General features: G+C 38.9%; 1 protein-coding gene across 3 annotated transcripts; it reads left to right on the plus strand.

Annotated features, from left to right (window-relative positions):
* Positions 1–535: 535 nt before the first annotated feature.
* On the plus strand, positions 536–15,774 carry mitfa (melanocyte inducing transcription factor a). Of its 3 annotated transcripts, XM_061923472.2 has the most exons (9): positions 536–568; positions 5,935–6,135; positions 6,231–6,326; positions 6,437–6,545; positions 11,447–11,530; positions 11,790–11,846; positions 13,828–13,903; positions 14,137–14,284; positions 14,936–15,774. In XM_061923472.2, exons 1-9 carry the CDS (start codon positions 536–538, stop codon positions 15,338–15,340), a joined length of 1,209 nt encoding a protein of 402 aa, XP_061779456.1. In that variant the 3' UTR covers positions 15,341–15,774. The 3 variants fall into 3 exon arrangements, with proteins under 3 accessions (XP_061779456.1, XP_061779457.1, XP_061779458.1); XM_061923473.2 differs by lacking the exon at positions 11,447–11,530; XM_061923474.2 differs by lacking the exons at positions 536–568; positions 11,447–11,530 and having other exon boundaries at positions 5,922–6,135.
* Positions 15,775–16,656: the final 882 nt, after the last annotated feature.

Below are 16,656 nucleotides of genomic sequence, written 5' to 3' on the forward strand. Positions count from 1 at the left end.
CCGCAACAAAATAGAGTATCTTAATAAACAGAACCCCCCCGCCAAAAAGTAATAAAATAAAATAAAAAAACAGGGTGGCTTTTTAAGCCCGCCATACATTGACTATTGTATAGGTCTGGTTTGCACTAGAACAGTAGCACTCAGTTGTGTTCCTGATGCTCAGAACAAACAATGTTTTATACTTGATGAGCAGAACTAAAGAATAAATGTTAGCTGGCCTAAAGCAAGCTTTGGTCCGTAGACTACTGGCCAAATAGTAAAATAGACCCCTTTGTGAGCTGAAAGTTGTGACGTCAAACGGGTTCCATAAAGACATAAATTCATAGTCGAACAGGAACAACACAACAGCGGGAGGATGGGTGTCTGTGTCCTCCTCCATTTCTTAAGTTGCATAACTAATGAGCCCGAATCCTTGATAAATCGGACAGGAAGGCCGACTGCTTTCACATTTGCACATCCTTTCCACACACGATAAAGGGATTACACACTGTCTAGAGATACTGTGTGTTTGACATTGTTTCCAAACAGACCGATCATGTTGGAGATGCTTGAGTACAGTCACTATCAGGTGAGATTTTTTATTTTAAAAATGTATCTGATGTTGTTTTTTCGTTCGAAACTCATCGAACTCATTGTTGACCAATAACATCATTGTTGTGCATATATGGTAGTGGTAGTAGCTATGGTTCTGACTTTACTTGTTTTTACTGTCTATCAGTGATAAACTACAGGGTTTTACTACTTGTGGTTGCCATTTTTGACTGAAATGTCTGCAAAAAGGTTGTAGTGTCATTATTTGAAATGGTATTTTCTTTAAAAGTGTGCTTTTTATCGGAGAGTTTCCGGATTATGACAAGAACAGGGCATGAACCGAATCTACACAGTACACATTCAGAATTTTAAGACATTTGTTTGATGTAATGTTCGTCTATGAGCCCAGGGGTCAGCATGTCGGTCTCATAGTCGTTCGTGTGAGGCTTCATTCCTAAAATCCCGCATGTTTGATTAATTGGAGACTTTGTTGTGTGGTCCTTAGGTTTTGACGTTTTGTATCATGGTCCCGAGCTTTTTGAATGCGTTCGCTTCTTGTTTCTTATGTTGCATACAAAAATCCCCCTTTGTGACAATCGTTATTTTAAGCGTGGTTTTGTTTCTGGTTCGGCCAATATCATCCAATCGTTTGGGGTTCTTGTGCTGGTAGGGGGGTTCTCGCTTTTGCAACCCTTTTGAACTTTCAGCCAGAATTTCAAAATAAGATTTTCAGTCTGCATGGGTTTCCAAGGGTTCAAACATTGGGCTAAAAAAATTTGGCCGGGGGCAGAAAGCCGACTACAATATGTATAGCCTAAACCAGGGGTCGGCAACCCAAAATGTTGAAAGAGCCATATTGGACCAAAAATACAAAAACAAATCTGTCTGGAGCCGCAAAAAATTTAAAGACATACTACATACAGATAGTGTGTCATGGAATTAAGAGGACTTCAAGGAAACTAAATGACCTCAAATATAGCTACAAATGAGGCATAATGATGCAATATGTACATATAGCTAGCCTAAATAGCCTGTTAGCATCGATTAGCTTGCAGTCATGCAGTGACCAAATATGTCTGATTAGCACTCCACACAAGTCAATAACATCAACAAAACTCACCTTTCATGCACAACCTTAAAAGTTTGGTGGACAAAATGAGACAGAAAAAGAAGTGGCATAAAACACGTCCTAGAAGGTCGGAGAAAATTATACATGTAAACAAACTACGGTGAGTTCAAGGACCGCCAAAATTAGTAGGACAAAACGGCGCTGGCCAAATACTCGAATCAGTGAAGCATGTTTAATACAAACAGTGTGCTTTGTAACAATTAGGGAGGTTTGTGTCATGTTTGTCCTCCTACAGAAACCATATTAAAACAAAAATAGATTTTTTTCCCCTCATCTTTTTCCATTTTTCATACATTTTTTAAAAAATCTCCAGAGAGCCACTAGGGCGGCGCTAAAGAGCCGCATGCGGCTCCAGAGCCGCGGGTTGCCGACCCCTGGCCTAAACGTATATATGTGTACATAGTATATTAATATCATGGATATATAATCAATAATTCAATATCAAGCGCATGTGAAACTTTGACTCCTACCTTGTTTACTTACTTCCTTGATGACTTTGTTAAAGTTTTGTGATCAGTCAGAAATATCAAGCAGCTAAAATTCGCCAAACATGGATAAGTGTGCAGAGAGTGCTTAGCATTTTCCCGTCATGCATTACAATAGATTTAAACGGGTGTAAATTTGTTTTATTTTTTTTTCGGCTTGGACGTTTTTTATAATATCAACAAAGTTCAGTGAGCAGGTGTGACCAAGTGTGTTGACTTTTTGTGTTGGTTACATTTTTTTTTTTTTTTTTTTTTGCTCCATGACTGGGTGAGGTTGTTTGGATTAGGTTATATAAGTAGTGCTGTGCTGTGGTCACTTTAAATAATGCACAATTCATGGTCATTGTAACTACTGCTCTTGCATTGTCCACAAAATGGTGACAAATTTTCAGCAATCAGATATTTGAAAATAATTTGGAGTCATCCAGCGGGGTTATTCCTTATTACTATAATGACGTCTTGCGGGCCAAACTGAAGACATGGGCCATAGTTTGGACACCCCTGATCTCTCGATGAGCTTCAAGCACACCTGTGAAGTGAAAACCATTTCGGGTGACTACCTCTTGAAGCTCATGTAGAGAATGCCACAAGTGTGCAAAGCAGTAATCAGAGCAAAGGGTGGCTATTTTGAAGAAACTACAATATAAGACATGTTTTTAGTTATTTCACCTTTTTTTGTTAAGTACATAACTCCACATGTGTTCATTCATAGTTTTGATGCCTTCAGTGACAATCGACAATGTAAATAGTCATGAAAATAAAGAAAACGCATTGAATGAGAAAGTGTGTCCAAACTTTTGGCCTGTACTATATTATTATTTTTAATCAGTTTGTATGACTCCCCTTCTTTTGCTGTATATTTGATTAGTATTTATTTTCGTAATCAGCCTGACCTAACCGTTGACAATTGTTTTTACGATTAACACATGGCTTTATATCATTCGACAAGGTTTTTCCCGTTAAATTGTATGTAGCTTAGACATAAATATTGAATATGAATAAAATAAAGAGTAAGATTACTAATTAAGTGTATATATTTGAGTGGGCCATGGGCCCCTCTGTTGTAGAAAAGTCCAAAAGGTTAAAAACCCTTGATATAGATGATCATTGACTAGGTCCTTAAAAACAGCAAAAGCATAGAGATCAATCAATCAATCAATCAATCAATCAATGTTTTACTTATATAGCCCTAAATCATGAGTGTCTCAAAGGGCTGCACAAGCCACAACGACATCCTTGGCTCAGATCCCACATCAGGGCAAGGAAAAATTCAACCCAATGGGACAATGAGAAACCTTGGAGGGGACCGCAGATGTTGGGACCCCCCAACCCCTGGGCGACCGGTGCAATGGAGTGGATCTAGCATAATATTGTGAGAGTCCAGTCCATAGTGGATCTAACATAATATTGTGAGAGTCCAGTCCATAGTGGATCTAGCATAATATTGTGAGAGTCCAGTCCATAGTGGATCTAGCATAATATTGTGAGAGTCCAGTCCATAGTGGATCTAGCATAATATTGTGAGAGTCCAGTCCATAGTGGATCTAGCATAATATTGTGAGAGTCCAGTCCATAGTGGATCTAGCATAATAGTGTGAGAGTCCAGTCCATAGTGGATCTAACATAATACTGTGAGAGTCCAGTCCATAGTGGATCTAGCATAATATTGTGAGAGTCCAGTCCATAGTGGATCTAGCATAATAGTGTGAGAGTCCAGTCCATAGTGGATCTAACATAATACTGTGAGAGTCCAGTCCATAGTGGATCTAGCATAATATTGTGAGAGTCCAGTCCATAGTGGATCTAGCATAATATTGTGAGAGTCCAGTCCATAGTGGATCTAGCATAATATTGTGAGAGTCCAGTCCATAGTGGATCTAGCATAATACTGTGAGAGTCCAGTCCATAGTGGATCTAGCATAATGTTGTGAGAGTCCAGTCCATAGTGGATCTAGCATAATATTGTGAGAGTCCAGTCCATAGTGGATCTAGCATAATATTGTGAGAGTCCAGTCCATAGTGGATCTAGCATAATATTGTGAGAGTCCAGTCCATAGTGGATCTAGCATAATAGTGTGAGAGTCCAGTCCATAGTGGATCTAGCATAATATTGTGAGAGTCCAGTCCATAGTGGATCTAATAGTGAGCGTCCAGTCCATAGTGGATCTAACATAATATTGTGAGAGTCCAGTCCATAGTGGATCGAGCATAATATTGTGAGAGTCCAGTCCATAGTGGATCTAATAGTGAGCGTCCAGTCCATAGTGGATCTAGCATAATATTGTGAGAGTCCAGTCCATAGTGGATCTAGCATAATAGTGTGAGAGTCCAGTCCATAGTGGATCCAACATAATACTGTGAGAGTCCAGTCCATAGTGGATCTAATAGTGAGCGACCAGTCCATAGTGGATCTAACATAATATTGTGAGAGTCCAGTCCATAGTGGATCTAGCATAATATTGTGAGAGTCCAGTCCATAGTGGATCTAATAGTGAGCGTCCAGTCCATAGTGGATCTAACATAATATTGTGAGAGTCCAGTCCATAGTGGATCTAACATAATATTGTGAGAGTCCAGTCCATAGTGGATCTAGCATAATATTGCGAGAGTCCTGTCCATAGTGGATCTAACATAATAGTGAGAGTCCAGTCCATAGTGGATCTAACATAATAGTGAGAGTCCAGTCCATAGTGGATCTAGCATAATAATGTGAGAGTCCAGTCCATAGTGGATCTAGCATAATATTGTGAGAGTCCAGTCCATAGTGGATCTAGCATAATATTGTGAGAGTCCAGTCCATAGTGGATCTAACATAATAGTGAGAGTCCAGTCCATAGTGGATCTAGCATAATATAGTGAGAGTCCAGTCCATAGTGGATCTAGCATAATATTGTGAGAGTCCAGTCCATAGTGAATCTAACAGAATATTGTGAGAGTCCAGTCCATAGTGGATTTAGCATAATATTGTGAGAGTCCAGTCCATAGTGGATCTAGCATAATAATGTGAGAGTCCAGTCCATAGTGGACATAACATAATAGTGAGAGTCCAGTCCATAGTGGATCTAGCATAATATAGTGAGAGTCCAGTCCATAGTGGATCTAACATAATACTGTGAGAGTCCAGTCCATAGTGGATCTAGCATAATATTGTGAGAGTCCAGTCCATAGTGGATCTAGCATAATAGTGTGAGAGTCCAGTCCATAGTGGATCCAACATAATACTGTGAGAGTCCAGTCCATAGTGGATCTAGCATAATATTGTGAGAGTCCAGTCCATAGTGGATCTAGTATAATATTGTGAGAGTCCAGTCCATAGTGGATCTAACATAATAGTGAGAGTCCAGTCCATAGTGGATCTAGCATAACATTGTGAGAGTCCAGTCCATAGTGGATCTAACATAATATTGTGAGAGTCCAGTCCATAGTGGATCTAACATAATAGTGAGAGTCCAGTCCATAGTGAATCTAATATAATATTGTGAGAGTCCAGTCCATAGTGGATCTAACATAATAATGAGATCCAGTCCATAGTGGGGCCAGCAGGAGAGACCAACATATTTCCCAAAATATTTACCTCCTAAAAATAGAAATAAACCTAAAACAAATGTTAAATGCTGGCTCTAAGAATAGCGAAGAGGGAAGTCTGGCCCACAGGCCCTTAGCTTTCTGGAAATGTGGCTTCTAGAACAGCTTAGTTAGATAGCCTTAGTTTCCCCCAATGACTACAAAGTACAAACTGTCCAAAATCTAGTCTTGGTATTATTTCAGGCTAATCTCTTACTCTTGTAGGTGCCGTCCCATCTCGAGAACCCCAACAAGTACCACATCCAGCAGAATCAGAGGCAGCAGGTTAGACAGTATCTGTCAAACACTTTGGGCGGCAAAGCTGGAGCCCAGCCACCCGAACACGGCATGCCGCCCGGGCCCGGGAGCAGCGCCCCCAACAGTCCCATGGCTCATCTCACCCTCACCTCTAACTGTGAGAAAGAGGTACGCGTGACAAAGGTTATTATTTTATTATCCTTTGGGTGACTTGTATTCCAGAGTGCATTCTTTGATGATGAAGTACGTGTTGTATCACGCAGATGGATGACGTCATTGACGATATCATTAGCTTGGAGTCGAGTTACAACGAGGATGTTCTCGGACTCATGGATCAAGGACTCCAAATGAACAACGCGGTAATGTTTCTACTTTGTCTTCCATAACCAACACCGTTAAATGATTCACAATATGCAAAGATCAATTGTTCAGATTATTCTGATTGTTGTATGGTTTGATTCTCCGAAAGCTCCCCGTGTCCGGTAACCTTCTCGATGTATACGGAAATCAAGGACTTCCACTCCCAGGCTTGGCCATCAACAACTCCTGTCCAACCAACATTAAAAGGGAATACACAGGTAAAAAAATGTAGAAAGTGCATTATTTTACAACACAGTGTATCTCTGGGCTTAGAATCTTGCATACAGAATGCACTTTGTAGCATAAAACCAAATGATGTAATGGTATTGGGTAGAGATGTCCGATAATGGCTTTTTTGCCGATATTCCGATATTGCCCAACTCTTAATTACCGAGTCCGATATCAACCGATACCGATATATACAGTCGTGGAATTAACACATTATTATGCCTAATTTTGTTGTGATGCATTAAACAATGTAACAAGGTTTTCCAAAATAAATCAACTCAAGTTATGGGAAAAAAATGCCAACATGGCACTGCCATGTTTATTATTGAAGTCACAAAGTGCATTATTTTTTTTTAACATGCCTCAAAACAGCAGCTTGGAATTTGGGACATGCTCTCCCTGAGAGAGCATGAGGAGGTTGAGGTGGGCGGGGTTGGGGAGGAGGTACATATTGTAGCGTCCCGGAAGAGTTAGTGCTGCAAGGGATTCTGGGTATTTGTCCTGTTGGGTTTATGTTGTCTTACGGTGCGGATGTTCTCCCGAAATGTGTTTGTCATTCTTGTTTGTTGTGGGTTCACAGTGTGGCGCATATTTGTAACAGTGTTAAAGTTGTTTATACGGCCACCCTCAGTGTGACCTGTATGGCTGTTGACCAAGTATGCGTTGCATTCACTTGTGTGTGTGTGAAAAGCCGTAGATATTATGTGATTGGGCCGGCACGCAAAGGCTTATTGGCGCTCTGTACTTCTCCCTACGTCCGTGTACACAGCGGCGTTTTAAAAAGTCATAAATGTTACTTTTTGAAACCGATATCACATTTTAAAGCATTTGTCGGCCGATATCATCGGACATCTCTAGTAATGGGTTATACTTGTATAGCGCTTTTTGTACCTTCAAGGTACTCAAAGCGCTTTGACACTTATTTCCACATTCACCCATTCACCCACACATTCACACACTCATGAGCATAACCACGACCCATCAGGAGCAAGGGTGAAGTGTCTCGCTCAAGGACACAACGGGCGTGACGAGGTTGGTAGTAGGTGGGGATCGAACCAGGAACTCTAAGTTTGCTGGCACGGCCACTCTCCCAAGCCCGCCACGCCGTGACCTGAGATTACAGTTGTTGTTTTTTTTTACAGTCGCTAGGACACATTTCCCAATACTTAGGTTACTTTTTTTTTTACAAACGTTTGTAAAATTCTTCACACAGTTCTCCAAACTAACTCTCAGCTCGTCACATCAGTTCGTTTCACTTTCAAAATGCTTTAAAAAACTACCAAATCACTTCATACATGTCTCAAATCAACTCATTCTTCCAGAACACTAACAACAGTTGACAGACAACAAACACATCACTGCAAAAAATGAAATCTAAATAAGATTAAATATCTCAAATAAGGGTGATATTACCCTATTTTCTGTTTAATAAGATAATTCTTCTCACTAAGCAGATTTTATGTTAGAGTGTTTTACTTGTTTTATGTGTTTTGGTCCTAAATGATCTCAGTAAGATATTACAGCTTGTAGCTGAGATTTTATGACATATATTGAGTAAAATATGCTTGAAACTAGAATATCAACTATTGCAAAGCTGTGTCATCAACACTCACAAGTATAAAACTACTTTTTTAAAGTAATAATTTCTTATTTCAAGCATGAAAAAAAAATCATGATTTTGACACAATTCTCATAATTAAAACAGATGACAGCCAAATGTACTTTGCTGTTTTATTTTCAATGAAACAATAGAAAACACATATAGTAGTACAGTTGGCACAGTACAGTAAACTGACAGTTAATATTTAAACATTTAACATGTGACATTTCTAACAATTTTGAACAGAAATAGTTCATGCACATTCAGATAAATTCCTCAAAATTACAATTAAAAAAATGTTGGCCGGGGGCCGGGCTGTATATATTAAGTTAAAGTTAAAGTACCAATGATTGTCACACACACACACGAGGTGTGGCGAAATTATTTTCTGCATTTGACCCATCACCCTTGATCACCCCCTGGGAGGTGAGGGGAGCAGTGAGCAGCAGCGTTGGTCGTATATGCGCACTAATTGACTGAAAGAGCACGCACTTGGCGCGATGATGTCATGTTATCGATGGGAAAATGCATTTTTAGACAATATGATTTGCCTAGGAGACCCCGAGAGTAACAAGTGGTTGTCTTGTTTCCTTTCCATTAAGAACAATCAATTCATTTTTAGTATAAGTTTGCTGGTTTCAAGAAATGTAATATCATTATGTCAAGATAATGGCACTAGCATTTACTTAATTTAAGAATATTTTTCAACATATTGAACAAAAAGGTGTCCTTTTTTCTACCAAGAAAAATGCACTTGTTATTATTGAGAATATACTTATTTTAAGGTATTTTTGGGTTCATTGAGGTTAGCTAATTTGACTTGTTTTGGAAAGTCTTGACAAGCCAAATTTTCTTGTTCTATTGGCAGATAATTTTGCTTAGTTCAAATAAAATACCCCTCATTTTTGTATTTTTTTTTCTTGTTTTTGAACACTGACTTTTTGCAGTGCACTTTTTCACCCACAAAACAATGACTTAAAAAAACACTAACAACAGGTAGCATTTTACAATGTTTTCTTGTGTAAAACAAGGACATCTCTGTTTATAATTCACAGCAAAATACATGTTACTGGAATGAATCAGACATGATGCAGAATGCTTCAATATATTTTATGTCTTTTATTTTATTTTTTTATTTTTTTCACTGAGTAATTCATTCAATTTCAGGCACTTGTCTATTTCTGTCTGGTTCCATGTTTACGTCACAGTGCAAAACTACTCAGCAGTTGTCCAATTGTTTTTATGTTATCTAATTTTGCGATTTAAAATATATTTCATTAAATTATAACTGTAGAATTGTAGCAAATTGCTGTCTTATTCAAGTTTGTATTATGTTATTGTTTTAAACTTAATTTGTATCAGTTTGAAAACAGTATGTAAGCATGTGCAAATTGGACTGTAAGTACACAGAGTTTTGGCGGTTGTGTCATTTTCATTTATTAATTTTTTATTTACCTCCTTCATTGATGTGCATTTTTGATCAATAGACAATTAAACTTTAATAATAATAATAATAATAATATATTTTATTTGTAAAAAGCACTTTACATTGAGTAAAAAACCTCAAAGTGCTACAGTGTATTAAAAAAAATAAATAATAAAAATTAAAAAGATAATAAAAAATAAATAAAAATAAAAACTAGAACAGCCAAATAGCTAAAACTAGTATGCATATATCTAAAAAAAAAAAGAGGCTTTTTTTTTTTTTTTTTTTAAAGAAGGGTTTTTAAGCCTTTTTTAAAAGCATCCACAGTCTGTGGTGCCCTCAGGTGATCAGGGAAAGCGTTCCGCTTTAGCAACTAAACACATATTTACACACCTATGCTTGAGAAGGAACAGGATGAAGAAAATCTTATATTTCCTGCCCCCCTTCAACATAATAAGTAGTCTTACTTAATGGGATAGCCCAGATTCACAAGCATACAAACCAAACAAATACATCCAAATGTAATGAAAACAAACAAAAAACACACAAAAAGAACCCAACAAGTGCACAACTTCATGAAGTACAAACCGAACAAAAAAAGTAATATACAAAACAAATACAAAACCAGACAAAAAATAAGTAAAATGATAAATATAAAGCAAAACGGCTGTCCATATGATCTTATTGTTCTGTCTTTATATATTTTTTTCAATTAGAATATTTTTATACAATCTTTTATCTCATTGTAAAGAGAATTCCATAGTTTAACCCCCACCATTTATATGCACATTTGTTTTAACGTTGTCCTTGAATACTGATGTTGGAAATGACCTCTCTTCATTCTCAGAAGTGATGACAAACATTTTTTTGTAAATTTGCTGGTAATGCTTTACTTTTAGCCTTAAACATAGCACATAATGTCTGTAACTTTACTAGCTCCTGTAGTGTCAATAAACCAGAATTAATAAATAATATGTTAGTGTGTTCTAAATCAGTGGTTCTCAAATGGGGGTACGCGTACCCATGGGGGTACTTGAAGGTATACCAAGGGGTACGTGAGATTTTTTTTAAATATTCTAAAAATAGCAACAATTCAAAAATCCTTTATAAATATAAATTAAAACCTATCTTTTTTTCCAAATAGCTCAAGAAAGACCACTACAAATGAGCAATATTTTGCACTGTTATACAATTTAATAAATCAGAAACTGATGACATAGTGTTGTATTTTACTTCCTTATCTCTTTTTTTCAACCAAAAATGCTTTGCTCTGATTAGGGGGTACTTGAATTTAAAAAAAATTCACAGGGGGTACATCACTGAAAAAAGGTTGAGAACCACTGTTCTAGATAATCTGCTTTATGAATAATCCTTATAGCTCTTTTCTGTAGTTGATACAATGCCTTTATATGTGTTCCCCCACACTTCTACACAGTAGCTGATATATGGCAATATAAGTGCACAATGCAATATACGCATTGCCCTATAAACACATATTTTACCTTATTTAATATAAAAATACTCTCAGACATCTTTTTCCGTACATGTGCAATATGAGATTTCCATGTTTGAAAGATGTCGTCATTGAATGCATTTTGTGCCAAAGCAATGATAATTGATCCTCAGTTTAGCCCATGTATACTTCTGTTGTGCTCACTGTGTGAAGGGTTTTGGAAAAAGTGACCTAAGTATTGGGAAATGTGTCCTAACGACTGTAAAAACTGTAATTGTTTATGTGATCTGTGTCTCCTTTGAATTGAAAAGCATTAACGTGAAATAACATCATGACTCGTGTTGATATTGTGTGCAATTTGGAAATGCACAAAATGCTATTAAATCAAATAATTTCCCCCAAATTACCCCAGCTCCTGGCATGAAGCAAGTACTGGGCAAACCTGGACAGTGTGACCCATATGAAAACTATCAGAGGCCTGACGGCTTTCCAGTAGGTAAGCGTCATGAACCAAATCCTAAAAAAAAAAGTTATGTGCAAGTTCGAATTTTAGACGATGTGATTTTTTTGTCGTACTAAATCGCACACAATATGAATCAATTGTAAGTATGTATGCCGTGCTGCATCCATTTTCTGCAATATAGAATGCATAGCACTAGTAGACAATGCGGAAAACACACATGGAAATCGATTCCCGTCTTAGGTTCTGTGTGGTGTTGCCCGCTTAATTTAATTTGTTTCTCTCCGCTTCACAGAGGCTGAAGTGCGTGCTCTTGCAAAAGAACGACAGAAGAAAGACAATCACAACTTAAGTGAGTTTACATTCAGACACTTGACTTCTGGTATACAGTGGAACCTTGATTTATGAATTTAATTGGTTCTTGAAAAGTTCATTAGGAGGAAAGTGTGTATATTGAAGCACATTTCTCCATTGGAACAATGTAAACATGAGTATTGGGTTAAAGCCTTGGCAATAGTCCATATTTCAGTAAAAGTTTGTACACTTTAACAATAATATAAAGCAGTACTGTGTTTAAAAAAACACAAGGGGGTGATAGATCAAATTTCTATTTAATAACAAAGCCAAAACAACAACTAGCTGAACTGTCCTCGTTAGCAGCCACCCTGCTGACACACACACACACTGTCACTAGCCCTGTGGTGCACTCACAGTTTGAAATCACAAAATGAATTTACTTTACCAGCCAGGTCGCTACAACGATCTGGAATTAAAAAAAATAAAATCCACATTACCTTGTTGGTTAATCTTCTTGGTGTGCAACGGATGAAAGGGGGAAGGGGAAGTACCAACAGGGTGGATATCTCCCGAATGTTTCAAACCACACATCACTTGTCCGTTGCTGTCTTTGGACTCATATTGAGCACAGTAGCAGCACACATGCATCCTCGGACACTACACACGTACCGCAACCCCCCGTCCCACACTTTTGTCACGTCACACCCCCTTTCGCCCTGGGGTGGTTTTTGTTGTATTTTTGTTTTTTCTCGGCGCAGTCTTTAAGCGACAACTGTGTGGTACTACTTTTTTTCGGTGTTTGCTTTTCATCCATCTTTCGCTTGTATTCATCGTGTATCTCCTTATGATTCTTGAAGAGGTGGGAGATCTAATTGCTCCTATTAAAGGAAGACGTCTTGGTTCCTCCTCGCATAACCAACTTTTTGCAGTCATTGCAAATTGCCAGTTTTTTATCCGTCAGACACACTTTAAAATAATCCCAAACCATTGACATGGTGTCGTTAGTCAGTCACCGAGCGAGCTCGCTTGTTAGCCACGGCTACAGCACCGGCAACAACACACTCTTGTTGTTGTTATGCTGCGCTCGCGGCGGTTTGATGAGGTCATCAAGCGTCGCCAGTAAACCTCTCATTCTGCAGTTGTCAACTCCTGTGTTGTGTGTGGGAAAGGGGAGAGGAGAGAGGGGCTGCTGACTGGGATATGTACCGCTCCGTACAGTGGCGTTTTAAAAAGTCATTAATTTTACTTTTTGAAACCGATACCGATAATTTCCGATATTACATTTTAAAGCATTTATCGTCCGACAATATCGGCCTGCCGATATTATCGGACATCTCTAATATTTGTCTTTATTAAATGGATGTATATTATTATTTGGTGCAACCAGGCCGGAGCAGGAGGGGATAGAAAGAGAAAAATAGGAAGACGGAGGGGGAAATTGTGGGGACAAGATGGAGATAAGACAGATGGACAACAACAATAACAGCAAACACAGCAATAACAACAACAACAACAACAACAATAGAACAACATCAGCAAATAGGATATGTGCAAGTATGTTGGTAAAAGTGATAGCAAAGAAGCAGTCAGTGAAATAAATAATAATACAGAAATGACAATGAACATTATTACACTACAAATGGGGCAATACAAATAGAAAAAGCACTATTGATAATGAATAATAACAATAATTACCTATATTATCAACAATACAATTGTTTCAAATGCAACAATACTTATATGTAATGATAACTTCAAATACAAAATAAAGCAGATAAATGGAGGGGAAGAAAGAGAAGCCAACTATATTAACCTTGTAGATTGTTATAGTAACAATAGGTTAAGCTTTGTCAGTTTCCCATGTGTTACCCAGTTTCTATTATCGTTAAATCTAATATGGGTGCTAGGTGTTTTGTGATGGTATATTGGATACGGTAGCTTAGATTCAACATTTTATTCTTTATGTTGCAATATCAATGAAAAATGACATTTCTGCGTACTGACATTCTTCATGTATGCCAAATGACAATTTGTAGTCGAACGACGGCGAAGGTTTAACATCAACGACCGCATCAAAGAGCTGGGAACCTTGATACCAAAGTCAAATGATCCGTGAGTATATCTGTCATGTGTTTACACTCATTGATGCACGTGTTCGTCAATCGATTCATGTTTCTGTAAGTCTATTCACTCCTTGTGTCATTTTCAACCGCTGTCCTCTTCGCATTGCCGACTGCCCTTTAACTGTAATGGAGTATTTTTTTCATCAATGGCCGTGAAGAATCCTCTGTTCATCTGCTCAGCTGACTCTGACTTCAGACCTTTTGTCTTATGTATTCCCTCAGAGACATGCGCTGGAATAAGGGCACCATTCTGAAAGCCTCGGTGGACTATATCAGGAAACTCCAACGAGAGCAGCAGAGGACCAAAGAGCTCGATTGCAGACAAAGAAAGCTGGAGCATGCAAATCGTCACCTGTTGCTTCGTATACAGGTGGGTATTATATGAATAAAATCATACAGTTACTGGCATACTTGCCAACCCTCCCGGATTTTTCGGGAGACTCCCGAAATTCAGCGCCTCTCCCGAAAACCTCCCGGGACAAATTTTCTCCCGAAAATCTCCCGAAATTCAAAATAAAATGACAAATGCTCACAAAAGGAACTATTTGCAGAAAAAATTACAAAATAAAAGTGACGATGTATACAATAGAGCAATCAAATAAAACGTGAGGGAATTTTGGTGCAATGCATACACTATATCTTATAAACCTGCAACATTCACCCCTCCTGAATTACACCAAAATCCTGAGCAGCTGACTGGACATGACCAGTAACACTGGGCCATACGCACGGGTTTACATTAAGATCTCATCTTCACATTCAGCTTGAGAGCTACCTGACAAACAGGTTTAGAGAAATCAAAGGGTTGCGCAAGCCCTAGTCCCTCCCAGAATCGCCTGGTGCCGTGTACACCAAACCACCGAGTCCCCTTGTCTTCCAAGCAACACCCGCAATACACAACGCAGACTCGAACCGGCTACACAAGTACAGAAATCTATCCCAAAGCATGACTGACAAACGGCATTTTTTTATTCGTAACATGAGGAAGTTCTGATTGAAGCCTATTTTGATTTTCACCAAGGAGTTGGAGATCCAGGCTCGTGCTCACGGTCTCAGCGTGGTGTCATCCCCTTCTATCTGCACCTCAGAGCTGATGGGTCGGGCCATCAAACAGGAGCCCATGTTGGACGACTGCAACACGGAGCTCTACCACCACACCTCAGCTCCGGACATGTCCCCTCCAACCACACTGGACCTCAACAATGGCACCATCACCTTCGACCCAATCCCCCCAGATTCTGCGGAACCCGGTCTGTACGGAAATCCCAGGACCTGTAAAATGAAGGAGTTGGTCATGGACAACACGCTGTCACCAATTTCCCCAGGCGACCCCTTACTGTCGTCAATGTCCCCGGAGGGCTCTGTGAACCTCCACCACAGCTCCAGTTCAATCTCCAGTTTAGAGGAGAAGGAGCACACCTGTTAGTTGTTTGCGCCTGATGCTCACTGACACTTTGTAGCATCTCAGCAATGAGACACACCTTTTTCTGACGTCTTCGTTGATTATTTAAAATGGTATTTTGTTACTGTAAATAGAGATTTACATTTAGGGCAGCACATGACAAGAATATTCGGGTTGGGATCAGAGTTCAAACATCTGTGGCCTTTCTGTGAAGAGTTTGCACATCCTATCTGTCCTTCTGTAAGTTTTTTCTGGGTACCATGGCTTTCTCTCACAGCACAAGAACAGCGAACATGAGCGTTGAAGGTTGTTTATCAAAACGTGTTTAGTCTTGTGATTGATTGGTGGTCAGCACAGGATGTACACCACCTCTCATACTGTAGAGAGGGTAGAAAGGGTAACAGCAGTGAAGCTGACTGAATGGATGAAAGTTTAATAATACACATACTTGCCAACCCTACCGGATTTTCCGGGAGACTCCCGAAATTCAGCGCCTCTCCCGAAAACCTCCCGGGACAAATTTTCTCCCGAAAATCTCCCGAAATTCAGGCGGAGCTGGAGGCCACGCCCCCTTCAGCTCCATGCGGACCTGAGTCCGCTTTCCCACAATATAAAGAACGTTTACAGTAAAGCAGTCCGTCTGCCGTAAACAGCAATGTTGTGACACTCTTAAACAGGACAATACTGCCACCTAGTGCATTTGATGAAAGCACTTTTGTGCGTGCCACACAGCAATGCATAATCAGAGAGGGTGTTCAGCATGGTTAGAAAAATAGTGACAGAGAATAGAACAAGGATGGACAATTCAACCCTTAACTCAACAATGAGTAGATGAGTGTTATGTGTGTGTATATGTGTAAATAAATGAACACTGAAATTCAAGTATTTCTTTTATATATATATATATATATATATATATATAGCTAGAATTCACTGAAAGTCAATTATTTCTTATATATATATATATATATATATATATATATATATATCCATCCATCCATTTTCTACCGCTTATTCCCTTCGGGGTCACGGGGAGATATATATATATATATATATATATATATATTTATTTATTTATGAAACCACGCCGCCAACCACGCCCCCGCCACAACCACGCCCCCGCACCCACCCCCCACCCCCCACCTCCCAAAATTGGAGGTCTCAAGGTTGGCAAGTATGATAATACAGTAGTACCTCGGTTTCTGTAGGCCCCCATTTTTCATATGCCCCAAAGGTTTTTGGAGATTGTCTTGATTATTGTACGGCAGAAACATTGTGCATAGCAAACTCGTCTGTAGTAAACTAGTATGGCTCCAACATAAGCCAACATGGGGCCCAAA

Source organism: Nerophis lumbriciformis, linkage group LG28 (assembly GCF_033978685.3).
Source record: "Nerophis lumbriciformis linkage group LG28, RoL_Nlum_v2.1, whole genome shotgun sequence".
In the NCBI taxonomy this organism is placed as follows: domain Eukaryota; kingdom Metazoa; phylum Chordata; class Actinopteri; order Syngnathiformes; family Syngnathidae; genus Nerophis; species Nerophis lumbriciformis.